The 25,808-nt window shown below is 44.2% G+C and overlaps 2 protein-coding genes across 4 annotated transcripts in view; one reads left to right on the top strand and one right to left on the bottom strand.

Moving 5' to 3' along the window:
- P2RY10 (P2Y receptor family member 10) overlaps positions 1–14,291 on the top strand; it is a 31,482-nt gene extending 17,191 nt beyond the window's left edge. For 2 of the 3 annotated variants that reach the window (XM_075322642.1, XM_075322640.1), the window contains exon 2: positions 12,162–14,291. In XM_075322642.1, coding sequence (XP_075178757.1) covers positions 12,207–13,160 — 954 coding nt within the window. In that variant the 5' untranslated portion in view covers positions 12,162–12,206 and the 3' untranslated portion in view covers positions 13,161–14,291. Of the gene's footprint in view, positions 1–1,739; positions 1,815–12,161 lie in introns of those variants that run through there. The other variant, XM_075322641.1, reaches the window with a different exon arrangement.
- Positions 14,292–17,861: 3,570 nt separating this feature from the next.
- On the bottom strand, positions 17,862–18,842 carry LOC142251818 (olfactory receptor 6F1-like). The gene has a single exon (XM_075324867.1). The coding sequence runs from the start codon at positions 18,840–18,842 to the stop codon at positions 17,862–17,864; it is 981 nt and encodes a 326-aa protein (XP_075180982.1).
- Positions 18,843–25,808: the final 6,966 nt, after the last annotated feature.

Below are 25,808 nucleotides of genomic sequence, written 5' to 3'. Positions count from 1 at the left end.
TGCATTACTGTACTTTGCTCTGCCCTTGTCAGGGTAGAGAGAAGTGGTCATGCGCGGGAACATAATGGAAGGCGCTCTGTGGATGGTATATGATGTGTCATCCCCACGAAGTAAGAAGAGAGGAGGCTCCATAGGTAAGAATAACATAATGTTTTTATTATGTTATGTAGATGAGCTTAGGGACTTACTGTATATACTGTACAGTATTCTAAAATTCTGTACATAAGGACATACTGGTGATGGCTCTACTTTATATATAACCTGGTGACAGCTAACCTTTAGAGGGGTTGTCCACTAATAGGACAACCCCTTCTCATTCCCCATATGCACCCCCATAAAAATAACAAAGCCTATACTCACCTCTGGTGCCAATGAAGTTCCTCTTGGAACTCTAGATTCTAAGGCCCATGTGACATAGTTATGACACGTGAGCCGGGGACCAATCAATGCCAGCTTCCTTCTCCCCTACTTGATATGGTTAAGTGATTAACAGGAAGTGAGAGCTGCAGCTGCCACTCACTTCCTGTTAATTATTTAAGTGTCCAATGGTGGGGAGAGGGAAGCCGGCACTGTCATGTCATGACAACAATGTCATGTGAACCCTGGGAACACAAGTTTCAATATTGTCTTTTTTTAATGGACACTTGCCTTGCATGGATGGTTTATTTGTATGGTGCAATGGACAGACATGTATGGGTACTTGGAGGTTTTGAGACCTCCACAATGAGAGCTTGTCAGAAGGACTTTGGGTTAGCGGGGAACCAGGGTTCCTAAGCTGTTTCTCAAGCTAGGTGACCCTACACTATCCCTAATCTCAGGGGTACTCCTGATGGTGGAGAGGTCTGAGTCTCCTTCCTGGCCCTGCTCCTCCTGACCAATCCTGATCTCATTCCCCCTCTCCCTAGGGAGAGATGGGACAGGAGTGTGTTGAATACCAAAGATAAAGACAGACATGGGAAAAAAAAAAAAACTATCACTCATGACGCTCACGCAAAGGTAAAGACAAGAAGAGATTCGGGAGGAAAAACAAGAACAGGAAGGAAGTTTAAAATAACAGGAGTAAACCACACAATGCAATAAGCACAACTAAAGCAGAACTTTCACCAGAGTATCTGGGACACCACACCTCACAGACCAACATAGAATAAACTATAGCTGGCATGGGTAGAAGGATTCCAGTAGCATAAATAGGAGGAGAGCAGATGTGATAGGTCTCCACACCAATGGGAATAAAGGAGCAAGAAAAATAGCAGATTAACTCTTGGTAGCCTGCATATGAATTAGCACAGAGCAGGTCGACGCCCGAGCCTTCCTGTGTTGATCCCAGACACCAGAGAAATTGTTGAGCGGAGTGTCAGAATCTGCAATCTGAACAGAGTCCAACGCCGCCAAGTTTGTGACAAATCTCGTTCCACTCTGGATAATAGAAGGATCCCAAATGCTGATCAGTCCCTCCGCATTGGTAGAAAATACTAAACTGGGTCGATCAAATTATACAATCCTTTCAATTGATGCTATTCAGTGGCTCATAGTGTCACGTAGTTTGTGAAAGTGTCTTCTCTAGCAGGTCAAACGCATTATGATTGGCTAGAAAAACAATAGAAGACAGGAGGTTCCTGCAACCTACGTAAACTGTCTGTATAACTCAACCACACCAGCAAAGAAAGCGAGCTGTGGTTTACAGTACCGCCAGTGCGCTATGTCTTCCTGGTTATGTGTTACTCATATTGTGCAGATGATCTCAACCTCACAACGGTTTATTTCCATGTGTGCTGTGCAGCGCAGACTGATGACAGCCGCTCCGTACTGAGAAGGTAAGCTTTAATATCGCTGGCTTTATTATTACTCAATCTTTAGCATATTGGAACTGTAATACTAGAGTTAATTTAGAGTCACATGCATGTTCTTGTAAAAGGAAGATCTCAGTAATATACTTGCGAGTTCTATGTTTTCTTCACACTTGTATGATGGGAAAAGTCGTCTATTCACCATCAGCAACACTGGAGAACTACACCGTGTGCACAATTATTAGGCAAGTTGTATTTTAGAGGATTTTTTTATTATTGATCAACAACTATGTTCTCAATCAACCCAAAAGACTCATAAATATCAAAGCTTAATATTTTTGTAAGTTGGAGTGTTTTTTTTTTTTAGATTAGGCTATCTTAGGAGGATATCTGTTTGTGCAGGTAACTATTACTGTGCAGAATTATTAAGCAACTTAATAAAAAACAAATATATTCCCATCTCACTTGTTTATTTTCACCAGGTAAACCAATATAACTGCACAAAATTTAGAAATAAACATTTCTGACATGCAAAAACAAAACCCCCAAAAAATTAGTGACCAATATAGCCCCCTTTCTTTCTGATGACACTCAACAGCCTACCATCCATAGATTCTGTCAGTTGCTTGATCTGTTTACGATCAACATTGCGTGCAGCAGCCACCACAGCCTCCAGACACTGTTCCCAGAGGTGTACTGTTTTCCCTCCCTGTAGATCTCACATTGTATGAGGGACCACATGTTCTCTATGGGGTTCAGATCAGGTGAACAAGGGGGCCATGTCATTATTTTTTCATCTTTTAGATCTTTACTGGCCAGCCACGCTGTGGAGTAGTTGAATGCATGTGATGGAGCATTGTCCTGCATGAAAATCATGTTTTCCTTGAACGATACCGACTTCGTCCTGTACCACTGCTTGAAGAAGTTGTCTTCCAGAAACTGGCAGTAGGTCTGGGAGTTGAGCTTCACTCCATCCTCAACCTGAAAAGGTTCCACAAGTTCATCTTTGATGATCCCAGCCCATACCAGTACTCCACCTCCATCTCGCTGGCGTCTGAGTCGGAGTGCAGCTCTCTGCCCTTTACTGATCCAGCCTCTGGCCCATCCATCTGGCCCATCAAGAGTCACTCTCATTCGATCAGTCCATAAAACCTTTGAAAAATCAATCTTAAGATATTTCTTGGCCCAGTCTTGACGTTTTATCTTATGTTTCTTGTTCAAAGGTGGTGGTTTTTCAGCCTTCCTTACCTTGGCCATATCCCTGAGTATGGTACACCTTGTGCTTTTTGATACTCCAGTAACGTTGCAGCTCTGAAATATGGCCAAACTGGTGGCAAATGGCATCTTGGCAGCTTCACGCTTGATTTTCCTCAATTCATGGGCAGTTATTTTGCGCCTTTTTTGTCCAACACGCTTCTTGCGACGCTGTTGGCTATTTGCGATGAAACGCTTGATTGTTCGGTGATCACGCTTCAAAAAGTTTGGCAATTTCAAGACTGCTGCATCCCTCTGCAAGACATCTCACAATTTTGGACTTTTCAGAGCCCGTCAAATCTCTCTTCTGACCCATTTTGCCAAAGGAAAGGAAGTTGCCTAATAATTAAGCACCCCTTATATAGGGTGTTGATGTCATTACACCACACCCCTCCTCATTACAGAGATGCACATCACCTGATTTACTTCATTGGTAGTTGGCTCTCATGTCTATACAGCTTGGAGTAGGACGACATGTATAAAAGTATCATGTAATCACAATACTCATTTGTCTAATAATTCTGCACACAGTGTAACAGAAACCAAGACACCCTTATTAATCAATGGGATCTTTTCAGATTCCTTGAGAACTATTTGAACATAATGATATGATATTTTATTTTGGGTCCATCCCCAACCCTTTACATTATACATTATTGCATTATTTCTGTAATAAGTGAAAGTGGCTTCTCTCTAAAAGATCTCCACTCTGTAAAGGGAACCTTTTATTAAGCCTAAACCTAGGGGGCGTTTTGTTTGTTTTTTTAACAATAGCAGGTCTGCTTTGATACCTGCCTGAAAAAGTCCTAAATAAATGCTAAAAGGAGTGAACATATGCATTTCTATGTAGAAATGACTCGCTATTGCAATATTCCCTTTTTAGTATCTTTTAACCACTTCAGGTTTCGAAAGACTCCAAGTGAGACGACCGTTCTCCATTGCTCTGCTTTGAAGACACTCTATGTTTAACAGCTTAAAGAGTTATTCCCATCTCCAAGATCCTATTCCAATATGTAGAAACAGAGAGAAAAGAGTGCTTTAGATGTAAAAATATGACATTTTTTATTAAGTTTAGAAAAACATACCATAATTGCAAAATGCAAGTCACAGACATGTACACAGCAGCAAAATATACAAATAATCAAGGATGTGGTGGAGTAATATGTGGAAGTGCACAAAGGATGATACATTTACCAGAATTAAATCAAATGGAAAAAAGGCATATGTATATAAAATTACTGCCAAAGCAATCCTGTTCCCGGGTGCCATGGGGCAATACCGGGAGATTAGTGAAACCAAATGGTAAAGAGATTCCAGTAAAGAAAAAAGTCAACATTAGGAAATTAGTTAATACATACTTATTAAAGTGCCTTGTGCAGATTCCTCATGATTAAGTAATACAGTTCCATGTGAAACGGTCGTCGGGGTTCTTCTTTTGGAATCCTAATCCTGTGAATCTGCACAAGGCACTTTTCACTAATCTCCCGGTATTACCTTATAGCAAGTCTAGAGGCTAAAGCCTGTGTATTTCCTCATCAGATAAGGCTATGAGTTTGATGTTTAAGTGTAGGTTTAGGCCACAAGTGTGTGCAAATCACCCAGACAAAGCAAAGTTACTGCTGAAAAATTGCTAAAAGTCAAAAGGTGACCTGTAGGAAAGGTGTGGCAACAGTGTGCCGAACTGCAAGACAGAGACTCAAAGACTTTTGCAGTGCGAAAAAGAAGCTGCTAAGGTAGTGCTCCGACGGTAACAATTGTAATCTACTGTTCGCCACTAAGCCTGTTGTCTTTTGTATGTGTTTTAACCAGCAAGCCTTTTCCCTTGTGTAATCTATTGTAACCACAAAGCTCTTTGCCTTCTGTATATTTTTGTAACCACTTTTGATATTGTCTAATATGTCGTAACCACTGTAACCGGCAGACAGGAGTGATACTGGATGGAGTATATATCTCATCCCTCAGTTCCACTTGCGTTTTGCACAGATGAGTGCAATCCAATAAAACATCAGATTGCACTCACACCAGTGCAAAACTATGGGGCAGTGTCCATCTGCGATTGATTTCTCATGCTATAACGGCCTGAGAAATGAATCGCAGCTTGCTGTGTTTGGCAGCGAGTCTCGACTCACACACACCCATACTTGTCTATGGGTATGTGTGAAGCATCACACTGCACTCGGATGTCATCCAAACTCAGTGTGATGTACGTAGAGACAGGCCGTGGGGGGAGAGGGAGAAAGGGCTGTGATCCGATCACAAGAATGGGTCACAGTCGCATGACTCTCGGCTGCCACTCGCAGCAGAGGGTCATTAGTATATCACTTCCGATGCTCTCTGGAACCGAGGCTTCACCCAGAAGCTTAACCTGGGTGAGATATTGCGTAGATGCTGGGCCAGCTCAGCTGGGGGAGTTTGCCTAATCACAGCCACATAAAAGGATAAAGAAATCCTTCAGTAGGATGGAGACAGCCTGAGGAGTATCATGCTGTGTTGTGAGCTGGACATGAACAATGGTGCAAACTAAAGACCAGTGACTGGAGATTCAAGCCCTGATAGCGTGAGTCGGGGATATCGTATGTTAGTAAGCGCCCAGATGAGCAAGTGTTTGGTTGCAAGTCTCTGGCTGAAAATAAAAGCCTCACATTTATTTTATATGGACTGGTTTTCGTCTGTCACGGCCATGCCGCCCTATAACGCCCCCAGCATGTTAACCACAAATCTTTTTGGCTTTCATACGTTGATGCAACTACTAAGCCTTTTGCCTCATGTAATCTGTTGTAACCACAAAGCTTGTTTGCCTTTTGTATTCTCTTGTAACCACTAAGCCTTTTGCCTTGTGTAATCTTTTGTAACCACAAAGCTTTTTGTCTCTTATATATTGTTGTAACCACTAAGCCGTTTGCCTCTGGTAAGCTGTTGAGCTGTTGCAACCACAAAGCTTGTTGCCTCTCCATGAATGGAGTTTTCTTGTGTACACTTATATCCTTTCCACCATCCATTAATGGGAAGCTGTGACCCCTAAAGTGGGCTTTACATGCTACGATATATCTAACGAGATGTCGGCGGGGTTACGTCATAAGTGACGCACATCCGGCATCGTTAGTTATATCGTAGCGTGTGACAGCTATGAACGAGCAGAAATACTCACCTTCTCGTTCATCGTTGACACGTCGCTCATTTTCTAAAAATTGAAAGTCCTGTTGTTCAATGTTCCCGAGGCAGCACATATCGCTCCGTGTGACACCCCGGGAACGATGAACACAGCTTACCTGTGTCCTCCGGCAATGCTGAAGGAAGGAGGTGGGCGGGATGTTTACGTCCCGCTCATCTCTGCCCCTCCGCTTCTATTGGCCGGCCGCTGTGTGACGTCGCTGTGATGCCGAACGTCCTTCCCCCTTCAGGTCGTTTGGAAGGTAAGTGCGTGCGACGGGGGTTACAACATTGTGCAACACGGGCAACAAATTGCCAATGCCGCACAAACGATGGGGTCGGGTGCGATCGCACAATACATTGAAACGTGTAAAGCAGGCTTAAGGCCTCTTTCACACATCAGTTTTTTGCCATCAGGCATAATCCGGCGAATTGCGGATAAAACGGATCTGGCGTCGGATCTGTTTTATTCCTCATAGACTTGTATTAGCGCCGGATTGTGCTGCATGGCCTCACGTTTCATCCGTTGTACGACGGATCTGGCAAAAATTGTCTGTGCAGACGCCGGAAGCAACGTTTTTTTGGGACTGGCAAAAAAACAGAAGGCGACAGATCCGGTGCCGTCAGTCTTTTTTTAGAGTGGAAACATATGGGCGCCGGATCCGTCGTCATCCATCAAATGACAGAATCGGGTGACGGATCCGTTTTTGTTTCTGGGCATGCCCAGATGTTGTGTAAATTCATTTCTGGTCACAAAAACTCTCTCTTTCGGCAAAAAACTAATGTATGAAAGAGGCCTATGGCTATAATATCCAAAATACATTTAAAGGGGCACATTCCCCTCTTAGAAATCTACTTCCCCTTATATCTTTGTAATCTTTTTATTTCTAGAAAAACCCTTTCAACAAGTGGACGGGCATTGTATAGACTGGAGAATCAACTCATTAATTCATCTAGAATTAGGCGGGCTTTGCACGTTGTGACATCGCAAGCCGATGCTGCGATGTCGCACACGATAGTCCCCGGCCCCGTCGCAGGTACGATATCTTGTGATAGCTGGTGTAGCGAAAATTATCGCTACGCCAGCTTCACATGCACTCACCTGCCCTGCGACCGTCGCTCTGGCCGGCGACCCGCCTCCTTCCTAAGGGGGCGGGTCGTGCGGCGTCATAGCGACGTCACACGGCAGGCGGCCAATAGCGGCGGAGGGGCGGAGATGAGCCCACCTCCTTCCTTCCGCATTGTGGCCAGCGGCAGGTAGGAGATGTTCCTCGCTCCTGCGGCTTCACACACAGCGATGTGTGCTGCCGCAGGAACGAGGAACAACATCGTACCTGTCGCAGCACCGGCATTATGGAAATGTCGGAGCCTGCACCGATGATACGATAACGACGCTTTTGCGCTCGTTCATCGTATCATCTAGGATTTACACACTACGACATCGCAAGTGACGCTGGATGTGCGTCACTTTCGATTTGACCCCACCGACATCGCACCTGCGATGTCGTAGTGTGCAAAGCCGCCCTTAAAGTTTCTGCAGGCAATTGCAGATGGGCCATGAATAATAACAAAATACAACACTTTTCATAGATGTATGACATTTACAAAATTATTTACGTACATGAGCATAGTACAAAGCACATTAGATGCTACCGTGAGATAGTTTCTTATTATCATGTGGTCAGATATCTTGTTTTCCTCATTTTCATGTTATTAATATCAAGCTTCAGACGTGTGGCTTTTTACACATATCCTGTTTTCGCAATATGCTTATTTTAACAGAGGTACCAAGAGGTATATCCGACCTCACAGATAATGTGATGTGTCTAGAATTTACAGCCAAGCAGGTTTGTGAATAGGTTATAAAATTTGTGACTGTATGAAAATATATTTTACGTTCAGTGAATATATTATGTAGTTATTCCAAGTATTTTATCTATTAGGCCCCTTTCACATTGGGTTCTGATCTCAGTTCAGTGGTCGCGTCAGGACTTCCGTCCGAACCCCCCCGCAAAACAGGTTTCAGACGCATGCGTTTATAGGGCCATAATGGTGCAGACAAAGTCACCGTGTGTTTTGTCGTGCACCATTTTCGGGCATATACACTTACTGGAGGCGAACACCCAGACACAGTCTACTACTTCTGGGTGTCCACCTCCAGAAAGATTATATGCCCGACTGACTCCATCTGCACAGACTGACTCCATCTGCATCATTATAGTCAATGGTCCCGACGGTGCATGCGTCCGAAACCCGTTTTGCGGGAGGTTCAGATGGAAGACCACTGAACGGCGATCACAATGTAATGTGGAAGCGGCCTTAGTGGTATGTTCACTCAAAATGTGGCTTGGATCCATTTTGCTTGTGGAGGCTGATATTATTGACAGCAAAATTCAGTAAACAGATGAACAATATACACCAGAAAACTGGACAATATTCAAAGGGTTTATCCAATTTCGTGCATTTATGGTGTATCCAGAGGATCTGCTATAAGTGTCTGATAGATGTGAGTATCACCACTAGGAATGGAATCCCGTGGCTGAGAATTAGTGGCCAGACATGCATGGCGCTCGCCATTCATTTACATTGGAGTTATGAAAATTGGCAAGCATATCCTCAGAACTCCTATACAAATGATCCCAGAAAGCCAACCCTGTATGCATTCCTCCAGCCGTTGCCCATTGACTTAACTGACTAGAACCTAAACCCTTAAGGCCGCTTTACACACAGCAACATCGCTATCGGGATATCGCTGGGGTCACGGAATTCGTGACACACATCCGGCCTCGTTAGCGACTTCGTTGCTTGTGACACTTACCAGCGACTGCTAACGATCCAAAAAGTGCCCAAAATCGTTGATTGTTGACACGTCGTTCGTTTCCCAAAAATCGTTGCTCGTTTGGTACGCAGGTTGGTCATCGTTCCTGAGGCAGCACACATCGCTACGTGTGACACCCCGGGACCGATGATGAACAGCATATCTGCGTCCTCCGGCAACGAGGTGGGAGTGACGTTCATGCGACTGCTCTGCGCCTCTCCGCTTCTATTAGTGGCCCGCTGTGTGACGTCGCTGTGACGCCGCACGAACCTCCCCCTTAAAAAAGTGGTTGTTTGCCGGCCACAGCGACGTCGTTAGGAAAGTAAGTTGGTGTGACGCATACCAGTGATATTGTTCGCCACGGGCAGCGATTTGCCCGTGACGCACAAACGACGGGGGCGGGTGCGATCGCTAGCAATGTCGCAGCATGTAAAGCGGTCTTTACTCTTTGTTAGTATGTATGCCATTTGACAAACAGGAGAGTCGGAGCAGAGAGATGATTGCATTTTTTGCAATATGTCTTGGTGTCTCTACTGCTAGGAACAGATTGCACTTTACAACAGGCAGCAGACAGCTAGTTTGAAAGAAGACATCTTGGGGTTTTTTTGGCAGTAAGATTTTTGTTAATAACCTAATTTGCAGATTGGCTATTTACGACATTAAATATCAGATGAGATCAAGTTATCTGAAAGTACAGGGTCATAGTCAGGTTTGGCAGCTTACAAGTTTGTGGACGTCATGGCAGGTCTGGGAGTCACGGGAGTTAATCCTTCTCAGACCTCTGCACCCAAGCGAATCCCTTGCACTCCTGGGCATACTTCGGCTCTCTGTCAGGTCACCTATTGCCCCTCACTGGCCATGAGAAGGGGTGTGTCTTTTGGTTTTCTCCTGAGGAAAAGACTGGATTGTCTCGAAACGCAAAGAGAAACCATTTCATTTTACTAGACTTCTCGTTTTGGCTTCTTCACAGCAGCGCAGAGGGACCTCTTTTTCTCCCTCTTCATGTGATTAGCTGTAAACTGTGGGTAAACCGGTCAAAAACTGATCAATTTCTGTGCAGCACTATTTCGGGTGAAATTAAGCATTTTATTTAGCTTACTAAAATCAGTGGGTTGTCTGTGTAATGCTGGAGAGGGCAGGTTCTCTGGAGCGGGAGACCATTCTAGGAAAGAGAATTCTAGACAAAGGAAACCTCTCAACAAACTTAAAAATTAGCAATAAATGATATGATAATATAATAAAATATGAGATATTATATGAAAATAAGTTCTCCAAACTGGACAGTCCCTTTAACTAAAATTTAATACTGCTGTACTAGATGGTCCATCTGAGTAGACATCCAATGGATTTTCATTAGAGTCTTCATGTGTGATGCAGTCACTACTTTCGGGCAGAATAGACAGAAAAGTAGTCAGGAAAACCGAGGTCTGGTAACAGGAGGACACATATGAGCATAAGGAGTAAACGGAGGAGTACTTGTGATGCCCCTGACTCTATCAGGGTGTCACAGGGAACTGCACTCCTTTCTCTTATGGTGCAGAACCCACCCTCCATGGTTCTAGGATCCTAACTATTGGTAGTGCTTCTATCAGCATTCAAATCCTAGTCACACCTCACACCACACCCTGTCAGGCACACCAGTGGGTGGTCTAGCTGGAAATGGGCCACCCACCTAGGGGTTAGGCAGACTGGAGGGAGGGAGAAAGTCAGAAGCGTAGTACCCCTCAGAGAGTGAGGAGCTGAGGGAGTTGTAGCTCCCTGTGTGACCTTGGTTGGGTCGCAGACGATGGTCTGGGACCAGAGGAGTCGGAGACCCGATCGCAGGGTATTGGAGAAGGGTGCCCAGACTTAGTTTTGGAGAACGGTCGGCACCGGAAAGTCCAGTAACCGGACCAGTACCGAGCACGGCGGGGTACAGGACCCTAGATCAGGGAGTAGCTTCAAGCAACCTGGTAATTCACCTGTGGAGGATAGTCTCTTTATGAACTTTCCCCAAGAGCTCAGAGATCGAAGGCACCAACACAACGAGGGGGTAGGGCTTTCCAGCTTATGCGGCCCACTGAAATCCCAAGTGTCAGCCATCGAGAGCACAGCTCCACTATTTAAATATAGGGAGTGGGACCCTGACAGCTTCAGGCCGAAGGGTCACTCAGAAACATCTACATAAATGTGCATGGAGGCAGGCTCCGGACCACTAAGCAATACCCGTGGGGATGGATACCCGAACGAGCTCCCCCGAGTGGCAGCGGCACCCAGAGACTTGGTTTACTCTTGTGTCAGAGTCTGCATAATGGTTGCACAAACATCCACACAACCTGAGTGAGTACGCTGGTCTCCCTGCCTCCTGCCTGTCCGTATAGCCTGCACAACTCTATCCTGAACCTATATCTCCAGAGTCCCGGGGTCTCCCCTACCCATGGAGGGAACACCATCTGGCTGCCCCAATCCATCTCCCCCGGGTACTCCCATCGGCAGCGGCGGTACTCCCCTTTACCGTGAACCACGGGTGGCGTCACGTACATTTATCCCCTATAAATACCCCCCTTACATTTGAGTGGCCGCAAGCCCCTGGGTCCAGAGACCATAGAGCCACAGTAACCCCGGCTCTGAGCACATAGTCAGGTCAATATCCGAGAGTCAGAAATTCAGGAGATTAAGTAATAGGTTTAGGGAAGAAACAGAAACGTGGTCAGGTAATGGTCCGAGGTCACGACTGGAACAGGGAGCGGGCAGAGAAAAGTCAAATAACAGTTCAGGGTCAGAAAACAAAGCTCAGAACACTAGCAGAGGCAACAGTAGTACCAGAAAATACAACTGGCAAAGTTCAGGGTGAGCATGCTTAGTAGGAAGTCTGAGTAATTACCAGGAAGGTGGAACACCTGAGAGATCAGCACCAACATGGGAATCCTGCGCTGTCAAACAAACTGCTAGCTCAGTAACTCAGTAAGGCGCAGCAGAGCATCTCCATAGGCAAGATGCTCTGCACAGAGGAATCATGTAACTGTCATGAATGTAATTGAAGAAAATGCAGCAGAGCATCTTCTAGTCTGCAAGATGCTCTGCACAGAGACAATAGTGACATCATGCTTTTGCAATAATACCCAAGTCTTACCATAATACTCAGATTGTTAAACTATCCTTTTTTTATGCAGATATAAAAGAACAAGATTTTCAACAAGAAAAAGCCTAAGAGAAGCATGGCATACTGCAACAATACCCTGGAATTTCGGCATACCCTATATGCGGTCACCTATACCATCATATTAATACCCGGTCTACTTGCCAACAGTGTTGCTCTTTGGCTTCTAAGAGGCTTCATCAACAAGAAGAACAAGGCCATTATATTCATGATCAATTTGGCGTTGGCCGACCTTTTACACGTCTTGTCACTTCCCCTACGGATTTATTACTACATAAACCACACCTGGCCATTTCGAACCTTTCTATGCTTACTGTGCTTTTACCTGAAGTATCTCAACATGTACGCAGGTATCGTGTTCTTAACTCTGATAAGTGTTCAGCGCTACGTCTTCACCGCAAATCCTTTCAAAGCCAAAGGATGGAAGAGGAGATATGATGTTGCCATCTGCATAGGTGTATGGATAGTGGTCGGGGCGGCCTGCCTGCCTTTCCCAATATACCGAAGCGCCGATCTAAACAACACAAGTACGAGCTGTTTTGCCGATCTTGGAATGAAAAAGATGGACACCATGACCGTTGTCGTCATGCTTGTAGGAGCAGAGTTGTCCGGTTTCTTAATCCCGCTGATCATTATTACATACTGTACTCTAAAAACAAGAAATCAATTAAAAAATGACTCGTTGGAGTGCATAAATATAAAGGAAAAACGCAAGGCTTTACGGATGGTGGTAGCCTGTGCATCTGTGTTTTTTATCTGCTTCACTCCATATCACATCATTTTCTTTTTTTATCTAATGGTCAACTCGAATATAATCCATAATTGTGCGGTGCACAAAGTTATCATGGACCTCCACCCGTTCTCCCTGTGCTTAGCCAGCATCAATTGCTGCTTGAACCCCATCTTGTATTATTTTACGGCATCAGAGTTCCAGAACGAATTGGCCAAACGTAGTTCTTCCGTTGTCCGTGTTCGTCTCATGAGCAAAGAAAGTGTTTCTTCCATTAGGTGATCACTTGAAATTTTTTTTTGAATCTTAAGTTTATTTTGCAACAATTTTATTGAGATGTTCATGACATGCATGCTCCTATTCCAGGGTGATTTTTTAAATTTTTGTTTCTAAATTACAGAGCACCTTGTGAAATGGCGTCAGGTTATATTAGGCTGGAACAGGACACCACTATTGTTACTTTTCCAACATTAGTTAGCGTTAAAGGTTTGTATACTTTAACGCTAACTACTTTTATATTGATGGCCTATCCTTAGGATAGGTCATCAATGTCTGAATGGCCAGGGTCCAACACCTCGCAGCCCCACCGATCAGCTGTGCTCGGTCCAGGCAGTCGGAAATGCTTAGTTCTGGCGCTGCTCCGTCTTCTGATAGCGGCCGCGTCCGGGTACTGCACATCCACCTCCCTTTCTAATCAATAGGAGGCGGATGTGCAGTTCCGGGCCACGACCACTATCAGAAGACGGAGTAACTCCGGAACTGAGCTTTTCTGGCTGCCTGCTACTGCCGGAGGAACAGAGAGCAACTGATCGGCAGAGGTGCCGGGTGTCAGACCTCACTCGATCAGACATTGATGACCTATCCTAAGGGGTACTTTGCACGCTGCGACATCGCTAGCCGATGGTAGCGATGCCGAGCGCGATAGTACCTGCCCCCGTCGCACATGCGATATCTTGTGATAGCTACCGTAGCGAACATTATCGCTACGGCAGCTTCACACACACTTACCTGCCCTGCGACGTCGCTCTGGCTGGCAACCCGCCTCCTTCCTAAGGGGGCGGGTCGTGCGACGTCACAGCGACGTCACACGGCAGGCGGCCAATAGAAGCGGAGGGGTAGAGATGAGCGGGACGTAAACATCCCGCCCACCTCCTTCCTTCCGCATAGCCGGTGGAGGCAGGTAAGGAGATGTTCCTCGCTCCTGCGGCTTCACACACAGCGATGTATGCTGCCGCAGGAACGAGGAACAACATTGTACCTGTCGCTGCAGCGAAATTATGAAAATGACCGATACTACACAGATCACTGATTTACGACGCTTTTGCGATCGTTTATCGGTGCATCTAGGCTTTACACGTTGAGACGTCGTTACTGGCGCCGGATGTGCGTCTCTTTCGATTTGACCCCGATGACATCGCAGTAGCGATGTCGCAACGTGCAAAGTATCCCTTATCCTAAGGGATACTTTGCACGTTGCGACATCGCTACTGCGATGTCATCGGGGTCAAATCGAAAGTGACGCACATCCGGCGCCAGTGGTCATCAATGTCAGTGGTCATCAATGTCTGATTGGCCAGGGTCCAACACCCCGCACCTCCGCCGATCAGCGTTTCTCAGTCCAGGCAGACGGAAATGCTTAGTTCTGGCATTGCTCCGTCTTCTGATAGCAGCCGCGGCCGGGTACTGCACATCCGCCTCCCATTCTAATCAATAGGAGGCGGATGTGCAGTACCTGGCCACGACCACTATCAGAAGACGGAGTAGCTCCGGAACTGAGCTTTTCCGGCTGCCTGCTACCGCCTCCGGAACAGAGAACAACTGATCGGCGGAGGTGCCGGATGTCAGACCTCACTCGATCAGACATTGATGACCTATCCTAAGAATAGGCCATCAATGTAAAAGTAGTGGATAACCCCTTTAAGAGTTATCAGGAGGTGGCACTGCTTCAAAAAGGACTGAAACTTAGCTGGTGTGGACGGAAAAAAGATCATTTTCACTTTTGTTATCAAATTGGATCTGCTGCTAATTTTTTAGTTTTTGGGGTTTTTCTTGATAGATGGCATTGAGGATAGCCATTCTATTATTGCAGTTTTTTCTAGCAATACCAACTTTCAACTTGGCCGTGAGCTTCAATCTTAATCTACTTGGTCCAATGGGTTTAAAGACTGAAGTGTCGTTATCTGATACAGATAAAAATTGTAATTAAATTTCCTCTATTTGTATATTTTTCAATGTGTCAAGGACTGGAATCATTTTATTTCTTTAATGTTGTGTATTTCATACCTGAAACATCATTTCTAGAACAACGCTTGCCCTACATTTTTCAGATGGTTTGATGTTGTTGCGTCCTTGTGGTGGAAACACTGGACCGTACACCGGATTCCCCTGGTGAGGCAGCCAGGCCGGTCACCCTGCCAGAGGGCCTTGATGCACGGCAGCCGAAGCACTACTGGTAGCAAGACAGTCCGTATGAGAGCTGGAAAGTAGATGTCCCTGGGAACACAGAGTTCTAGACGGTAGTCCGGGTGACGAGGCTCAGGGTCCGAGGCCGGGTTGTAAGGTCAGGTGGAATCCGGAACCAGCTGAGCGAGATGACAGGTCACCCAACGGAGCCAGGGACCGGAGACTGGCGGAACTGAAGAAGTGGTGGAAAATCAGCCGACAGTCACCGTCAGGAGTACTGGAGCGGACGTGGTCAGGACCGGCTGGCGTGGCAGGACAGGCTCTGCGAGACAGACAGGGGTTAATACTGGACAAATCAATACGGGGACCTGAACTCCTAGCTTACTAAACACGTAGAACAGGCCCCGCCCACCAGGAAAGAGAATCCTCTTATACCCTGTACCTGTCTATGCAATATCCTGTTTCTAGACGATGGCCCTTTAAGAGAGGGTCAATGACCGCGCGCGCGCCCTAATGCGCATGTGCGAGGCCCGTGAGCCAGAAGCCAGTGCAGGAAGCAGTGCAGAAGAAGCAGGAGTGCCTGGCAGTGTATCCTGCGTCGCAGAGGAGCGCCGGGAGCGGGGAGCAGGACACATGGAGGACGCAGGCGAGGAAGAGGAAGCATGGACCGGAGCGGTGAGCAGGGGACGCCGTTGGGGACCGGAGAGCGGGATACGGGAACCGGGGAGCGGACCACGGGGACCGGAGAGCGGGGCACGGGAACCGGGGAGCGTGACAGTTGTCATGCCATTAAATATATGAATGTCATTGAAGTGATTGTCCAGTCTTATGATATTAATAATAGGTCATCAATATCAGATCAGTGAGGGTCCGACACCCATCCCCCCCTCACTTATCAGCTGCGAGCATGTTTTGCACCTGATGGATGGAACGATTGAACAGAGTAGTGCTGCTCAAAAACATTCAATGTGAAGCGGCCACTGCCGGGTACTGTTCAAGAGAATAGAAGGTGATCTGCAGTACCTGTCTGTGCAGTATAGTTCTGTTCAATGGAGACATCTGGCCACTGCAGCAGCTAACAACAGATGATCAGTGGTAGTGGCGGATGTCGTTCTCCCACTGATCTGATATTGATGCCCAATTCTAAGGACGGTCCACCAATATCATATGTCCAGAGAAAAAACCCATTTAAGTCATATTTAATTATTTGAGTTCTTCTTTAAAGGGGTATGCCCATCTCCAAGATCCTATCCCAAAATGTAGTAGGTATAATAATAATAATAATATTAGCAAATACCTTCAATTAGAAATGTAGTATAGCTCTCCTGATTAGCTATGTCAATTACCTCATGTGCAGGGCATTGCAGGAGCTTAGGTGGCCGTAGTATAGTTTTCCTGATTAGCTATGTCACTTTCCTCATGCGCAGGGCGTTGCAGGAGCTTAGTTCTCCTTAGTATAGTTCTCCTGATTAGCTATGTCACTTACCTCGTGTGCAGGGCATTGCAGGAACTTAATTGTCCTTAGTATAGTTTTCCTGATTAACTATGTCACTTCCCTTATGTGCAGGGCCTTGCAGCAGCTTAGGTGTCCGCAGTATAGTTTTCCTGATTAGCTATGCCACTTCCCTCATGTGCAGGGCATTGCAGGAGCTTAGGTCTCCTTAGTATAGTTCTCCTGATTAGCTATGTCACTTACCTCATGTTCATGGCATTGCAGGAGCTTAGGTATCCATGGTTACAACCACTAGCAACTAACTGTGACTATATTCATGGTCGTACCCATGGATATCTAATGACCTGCAATGCCCTGCAAATGAGGTAAGTGACATAGTGAATTAGAAGAACTGTACTACATTTCTAATTTACGGTATTTGCTAATATTCTTCTTCTTATTATACCTACTACATATTGGGATAAGATCTTAACCCTTTAAGTAACATTATTACATTTCAAGCTACTGATACAAAAGTAAATCATGAGATATACAAAAAGAGAAATAAACTGCAGTATTCCCTATGTACAAATCCATTGTGAAACTGCTTTCTAGACATACCGTACATAACGTAAATATCCCTTTTTTTGTTGGAAACCAATTCAGGATTGATCTTTAAAAGTTAAATATGAGATCCTAATTTGGAAAAAATAATATAAACCCCAGAAATAAGAAGTGAATTCAAAAATGCAAAGATATATATATATATGAAATTTTATTAAATAAATATTCAATACAGCAATTAAAAAAATATTTAAAAAAAGGTGCCTCGCTGGATAGGGGAGCCGGTAGACTCTTAATAGTTAACAATATTGTATAACAGGAAGGACAGGGTTAAATCCGCTCTGCCAATAGAGGGAACCATGATGGATGAAAACAGTGGTTTGTTGAGTCTACGCGTTTCAAACCATGAGACTTAATTTTCAGGACATAAAACTACATATGTCCTGAAGAAGAAGCTTTTTTTTCTAGAAAATTAGAATGATACCTATGAAAAGTTTCCTATTTTTTCATTGACTCTAGGAGATCCACTTATTATACATAACTTACATTGTAGTTGGAGAAAGAAAATCTCTAATAATGCTTTTTTATTCTGACAAAAAAGTAAAACTTGATGGCGTTTTTAAAGTCAAGTTTTGGAAATTCTTCCTTATAGCTTCCTTTACTTCATTGTTCCTCAGGGTATAGATGATAGGATTTAATAACGGAGTCACAATGGATGGGATGACGGAAATAATCTTATTCAAATGTAATAGATCACCGGTTGTGGGTCGAACAAACATAAAAATAGTTGTAGAATAGAAGATAATCACAACAATTAGATGGGATGCGCAAGTAGAAAATGTCTTTTTCCTGCTAAAGGATGTTGGAAAGTTCATCGTCGCTCGGATTATACAGGTATACGAGACAATGATTGCCAAGAAGCATCCTAAAATTACAAAACATGATGAGGCAAAAACCATCTTCTGAATATGTGATGTTTCGCCGCAGGAAAGCTTAATCAAGGGAGCAAAGTCACAGTAATAGTGATCGATCACATTTCCAACACAGAAGGAAAGTTTTGAGATCTGTAAACAAGGTATAATGACGACTATGAACCCAGAGATCCATGAGGCCAGTAGTAGTGCGGTGCAAGTACTTTGGTTCATAATCAATAAGTAACGTAGCGGATTGCAGATAGCCACAAATCGGTCAACGGCCATGACTGTAAGAAGAAAGTTTTCACTGGCACCAAAAGAAAAGTGAAAGAAGAACTGAGTTAAGCAACCGGCTGTAGAAATGGACTCTACTTTAGTTAGCAAACTCCATAGTAGTCTCGGTACAGTGACCGTAGGGTACCAGATCTCAAGGAAGGAGAGTCCTCCAATGAAAAAGTACATGGGTTTGTGCAGACGAGGTTCATTTTTAACTATGATGATAATAAAGAAATTGGCTGTTATAGATAAAATATAAATAATACAAATGAGAATAAAAATGTAACATCCAGCATAATTTAAAACGGAAAATCCGACAAGAAGGAATTCAGAAACAGTGGTCGTATTGTAGAACTTCACTATTAAAATTTCCATCTGAGACCTAAAGGTAAATTATAGAAATTCAGTGTTTGAGGATGACCAATAGCTGGGAGCGTTCAGAAGCTAAAGTCTTTCTCATTGTATATGCTGAATTAACAATAGAAATGAAGTAAAGAAGTTGTCCAGTGTTGGAGGCCCCCTCCAGATCTCCATTTCTGCCGACCGGTAAGGCACTGACTACAAGGAATGGAAGCAGTTCAGGAGGTGAGTATCAATTCTTGTATTTTTTCTCACCTCCCTGGAAAACCCCTCAAATACTTGCTGCCAGACTGCAGCTGACAGTTAGGGGTCTCAATATTAAGATACCGTGTGACGTGCTCATTTTCAATGGAGACCTCCAACAAAAGAAGATTAACCAAAGTTGATAACCTTTCTAAATGGAGACCCTATTAAGTAATGGATTACATAAACCTAATATAGAAGGCAACAATATTAAAATAACTTTTCTAAAGTTTATACAGGCACTGTAGGCAATAAATAAAACCCACATCAGTTGTATCCCTGATATGATATTGCTTTATCATAGGAAGTACAGGAAAAAAAAAGAAAGATTGTCAATATATACAAAGGCCCCCATATACCTTAGACCAGGGGTGGGCAATTAATTTTCCCATGGGGCCGCATGAGAAATTGGGATTGGTTTAGAGGGCCGGACTAATATAATTAACTCAGTTCTACCCAATATACTACACCATTACACCCCCTCCATATAATAAACCTGTAATAAACTACATCACTACACCCCCATATACACCTGTATTATACTACACCACTACACCCCTATATACTACACCTGTAATATTCTACATCACTACACCACCATATACACCTGTATTATACTACACCACTATGTACTACACCTGTAATATACTACATCACTACACCCCTATATACTACACCTGTAATATACTACATCACCTCACCCCCCATATACTACACCTGTAATATACTACATCACTACACCCCTATATACACCTGTAATATACTACATCCCCATATAATACACCTGTAATATACTACACCTCCATATAATAAACCTGAAACATACTACACCCCCATATAATACACCTGTAATATACTACACCTCCATATAGTACACCTGTAATATACTACACCTCCATATAATAAACCTGTAATATACTACACCTCCATATAGTACACCTGTAATATACTACACCCCATATACTACACCTCCATATAGTACACCTGTAATATACTACACCTCCATATACTACACCTGTAATATACTACACCCCTCATGTACTACACCTGTAATATACTACACCTCCATATAATAAACCTGTAATATACTACACCCCCATATAATACACCTGTAATATACTACACCCCCATATAATACACCTGTTATATACTACACCTCCATATAGTACACCTGTAATATACTACGGGGGTGTAGTATATTACAGGTGTATTATATGGGGGTGTAGTATATTACAGGTGTATTATATGGGGGTGTAGTATATTACAGGTTTATTATATGGGGGTATATAACACACCTGTAATATATTACACCTCCATATAGTACACTTGTAATATACTACACCCCTCATGTACTACACCTGTAATATACTACACCTCCATATAGTACACCTGTAATATACTACATCACTATATACAACACCCTCATATACTACACCCCTATATACTACACCTGTAATAAAACTACATCACTACACCCCATGTACTACACCACTATATACTACACCACTATAGACACAACACCATATACTACACCTGTAAAACTAAACCACTACACCCCCAGTATTAGTCACCCATCCCCCCTCCCCCATTGTCCCCTCCTCAGCTTATACTTAGGCTGCTTTCACACTACGTTTTTTTAACATCTGTCATGAACGTTTTTTTAACGCAAAAACGGATCCAGTGCAAATGCGTTTTCATTTCAATGCATTTGCAATGGACTCGCGTCAACATGCGTTCACCTGCGTTTGCGTGCGTTATAGTGAGGATCCAGCAAGTTGCAGTTTATTAACATTTTTCAAAAACGCTACTTGTAGTGTTTTTGAGCTGCGTCCAAATACTGCAAATTGCTGGATCCTGACTATACTGCATGCAAACGTATGTGAACGCTGGCATGCTGATAGACAGGATCCTGCTTGCTCTACTGAGCATGCCCAGAAACCAGCCTCGGGTGATCAGTCCCTCTCTCCCCCTCCCTCTCTGTCTCTCCCCTCCCTCTCCCTCTCTCCCCCTCCCTCTCTGTCTCTCCCCACCTCCCTCTCTCCCCTCCCTCTCCCTCTCTCCCCCTCCCTCTCCCTCTCCCTTGCCTGAGAGCTGCAGACACTCGTAACCAAGATAAATATCGGGTAACCAAGGAAAGCGCTTCTCTTAGTTACCCGATGTTTACCCTGGTTACGTGTGCAGGGAGCCCGGCTCCTAGCAGCTGCAGACGCTCGTAACAAAGATAAATATCGGGTATCCAAGCAAGTTACCCGATGTTTACCTTGGTTACGAGCCTGCTCCCAGTCTATCATGTTCAGTTCCACTGACTCGCGATCACATGACTCCAATGCCCTACCATAAACTTAAAGTGACAGGATCCTGCAAAATAACACATGCGTTTTTTTTGCTGTAAAAGCAGGATCCGCTTTTACAGCAAAAAAAGTTCATGGCGCATGTTAAAAAAACATAGTGTGAAAGTACCTCTATCTTCTTATTGTCCCCGTCCTCAGGCACCTCCGTACAGGCCCCCCGCTGAGCTGCTCCTTCTGTTGTACGGGCCCTGGCTGCGCTGATGCTCTTCTCCGAGGGGCCCTCGCCGCTGCTTCTCTCCATGAAGGCCCCCGCTGTGCCACTTCTTCTCCTGCCGGCCGGGCAGGAACTTTTGAAATGACACACGTGCGCGCGCAGTACTGACAACATCAGAGCGCGTGCGTGTCACTGAGAAAGTGCCGGCAGGGAACAGAGGAGAGATTCCTGCGTTCCGCTGCCTGCACTGACTGTGTGGACTTGCAGGATCTCTCCCTGCCCGACACGCTGCAGCCCGGCTCCCCTGCACCGGCCTGAAGATGGGTGGGCCGGTCATAGAGAGTAGGCAGGCCGGATGTGGCCCGCGGGCCGCCCCTTGCCCAGGTCTACCTTAGACTTATGATGACTGGATGACTGTCATTAGGTGGCGTTAAAATGATAAGGATAACTGTGGAAAAAAAGGCGCAAAATAGGGTCTTTCCCAGTATGACACGTGGGGGCAAGTGTGGGTTAGTACACTCACCTGAAGGGGTTGTGCAAGTCACAACCCCTATGAAGGCACGTAGTAACTGTGGAAGGCAGCGGTCCTGCAGTATAGATGTATTCCCAAAAAGGTAGAGCAGAAAGCAGGTTTCAAAATCCGCGCCAGACCACAAAGAATCCAGATGCTTGTCAGTAAATTCTTTCTTTATTTATTCACAGGTCTACGCGTTTCGAGGACATATCCGTCCTCATCATCAGGACAAAGTACAAAGAAAGACTATCTATATAGTCTTTCTTTGTACTTTGTCCTGATGATGAGGACGGATATGTCCTCGAAACGCGTAGACCTGTGAATAAATAAAGAAAGAATTTACTGACAAGCATCTGGATTCTTTGTGGTCTGGGGCGGTTTTTGAAACCTGCTTTCTGCTCTACCTTTTTGGGAATACATTAGGTGGCGTTAGACACTACTTGCAGGCAGTAAATGGTAAATGGAGAGGTAGTCAGACAGGCTGAGATCATAAACCAGAAGGGCACGACAGTACAGGTTTCCAGGAGAGTACGAACAAAATACAGGTAGCAGGCGAGGACATGGTCAGGATAAAGTCCGAGGTGAGAAGCCGAGAAGTCACAACAGAAACAGGGGAGGTCAGGTAGTGACAGGTCAACAACAGTCCGGAGTCGAGAAACCAAGATCTGAACATTGAGCACCACAGGAGCCAACAGCACAACTGTAAAAAGGAAGTACAACTGGTGGCATCCTAAGCTAACACACTTCCTAATGAAGCAGAGCAATCACAAGAAGCATCTGCAAGAGCATCTCCCAGGACCAGCATGGAACCCAGTTCTTGTGAAGCAACCAGCAGAGCATTCACCCTGTAAAATGCTCTGCACCATAAGCAACATATACCAGCTCTGCAGGAGAGCACAGCAGAACAATACAGAATGTTTTGCACATAGGAATCGAGACAAGACCATTGTCAGTTGAACACAAAAATGTGGGCATACAGTCTAGTGTGTATAGGATGCGCTGACCAATAAGGTATTAGCATGGCTGATTTTTGACTGATTGGGTGGCCCTCTCATGGAGAACATAGGAGCCCTTGGTTAAGCGAGTGCTCCCGTGTATGGGGCAATGGGCCGGGATAGCCTCCCGTCAAACGATTGGCCAAATCATGATTCTTCCGACAGCTATCTAAAGTGTATGGGAGACTTAAAACCTTTGGACTTGTATATCCCACAGACTAAAATGCTCATATTATCTGTAAAAACCACTATTAGGCCATTTTGGATATTAATGATTAGGGATGATCGAATACTTCGATTATTCGGCTTCTCAAATATTTTCTGAATACCTCACCGCTATTCGACTATTCGCGAATATTCGAAGCGCAATGTAATTCTATGGGAAACTCGAATAACAACTATTCGGTACTATTCGGGCTTCCCATAGACTTACATTGCGCATTGAATAATCGAATAGCGGCGAGGTATTCGGAAAATATTCGCAAAGCCGAATATTTGAGGTATTCGATCATCCCTATTAATGAACTTATTAGTATCACCAGGTAAGAAATTGTAGACATAAGTTGCAATCGGTTTTGTAGCCAGAACAAATAAAACATACCCTAGTTCTGGAAAACTCGACCTGTTTCTAGACAGTTTCTTGAACAGATGCTGCAAACGACAAGTTTACTTCTCAAGGTTTCAGGTAAGTTGGAGACATAAAATAATTAATTACATAATATTGCAAGAAGATTTTTCTATTGCAAGTTTGTGCTTAAAACATAGAGCTCTGCCCTTCACCTCGCAATATAATCAGCAAATGCATCTTCCATAAACATCGGTGTGCAGCATCGCACTATACGTACTGCGTGCATTATATGACTTTGGCCAGTTATCCATAGAAATAAAGAACATATATATGATTGTATTGCCTACTTATGGGAAAAGCAGAAGCCTTAATTTTTTTATAAAATCTATTGGTCCACTGGTATTAATTAACAATAAGAATATAACAATTGAGAGAATACATATAAAGCCCCAGGGTGCAAAGATGGCACAAAACACAATTGCATTTCTTATCTGGTGCATTAGAATTAACTACAGACAATTTCACGTGGACTATGGGGATTTTTTTTCTTTAAATAGAATTTAATTGTAATCATTTTTCTAAATAGGTTAGATACTGTAGATGCAAAAGCCAAAAAAAGTGAAGATACAAAGTATACATCTACGGTGGCTACAAAATGTTTGATGACATTAGGCCCAATTAAAGGGGCAATGAAAACTGCATTTATCTGCCACTCATTGACTATGATTTAGGTTCTTCCTCCATGGCCCTGTTCTTGCACATTATCGTTATTACTAGTGATAGTGAACCTGAACTTGTCCTTGTTTCCTCACTATGCTCCTAATACGTCTCTCCTAAATACTACTCCTTGTTCTTGTGATACTTTGTTTGTTCTATAATCCTGGCTGTTTTCTGACTCCTTCATTGAATTTTGGATACTCCAACTGGTAATGATAATGTTCCTCCTGTTCTAGATTCCTAGCTATATCCGACTCTGCTCCTGTCTTTCCCTTTAAATATTCCGCCTAACCCTAGCAGAACTACTCTTGGTGCTGCCTTTTAGCTTGATTCAGATTTGCTCTACAAATTTCTCCGATCTCACCCATACACCGTGTGCAGAATTATTAGGCAAGTTGTATTTTAGAGGATTGTTTTATTATTGATCAACAACTATGTTCTCAATCAACCCAAAAGACTCATAAATATCAAAGCTTAATATTTTTGGAAGTTGGAGTGGGTTTTTTTTAGATTTGGCTATCTTAGGAGGATATCTGTTTGTGCAGGTAACTATTACTGTGCAGAATTATTAGGCACCTTAGGAAAAACCAAATATATTCCCATCTCACTTGTTTATTTTCCCCAGGTAAACCAATATAACTGCACAAAATTTTGAAATAAACATTTCTGACATGCAAAAACAAAACCCCAAAAATTAGTGACCAATATAGCCACCTTTCTTTATGATGACACTCAGCAGCCGACCATCCTTAGATTCTGTCAGTTGCTTGATCTGTTTATGATCTACATTGCGTGCAGCAGCCACCACAGCCTCCAGACACTGTTCCGAGAGGTGTACTGTTTTCCCTCCCTATAGATATCACATTTTATGAGGGACCACAGGTTCTCTATGGGGTTCAGATCAGGTGAACAAGGGGGCCATGTCATTATTTTTCATCTTTTAGAGCTTTACTGGCCAGCCACGCTGTGGAGCAGTTGGATGCATGTGATGGAGCATTGTCCTGCATGAAAATCATGTTTTTCTTGAACGATACCGACTTCTTCCTGTACCACTGCTTGAAGAAGTTGTCTTCCAGAAACTGGCAGTAGGTCTGGGAGTTGAGGTTCACTCCATCCTCAACCCGAAAAGGTCCCACAAGTTCATCTTTGATGATACCAGCCCATACCAGTACTCCACCTCCACCTTGCTGGCATCTGAGTCGGAGTGGAGCTCTCTGCCCTTTACTGATCAGCCTCTGGCCCATCCATCTGGCCCATCAAGAGTCACTCTCATTTCATCAGTCCATAAAACCTTTGAAATATTAGTCTTAAGATATATCTTGGCCCAGTCTTGACGTTTCATCTTATGTTTCTTGTTCAAAGGTGGTCGTTTTTCAGCCTTCCTTACCTTGGCCATGTCGCTGAGTATGGCACATCTTGTGCTTCTTAATACTCCAGTA

The sequence above is a fragment of the Anomaloglossus baeobatrachus genome, chromosome 9, assembly GCF_048569485.1.
Source record: "Anomaloglossus baeobatrachus isolate aAnoBae1 chromosome 9, aAnoBae1.hap1, whole genome shotgun sequence".
Classification (NCBI taxonomy): Eukaryota; Metazoa; Chordata; class Amphibia; order Anura; family Aromobatidae; genus Anomaloglossus; species Anomaloglossus baeobatrachus.
The sequence above is the reverse complement of the archived record's forward strand: the minus strand, read 5'-3'. Positions and strand labels throughout refer to the sequence as shown.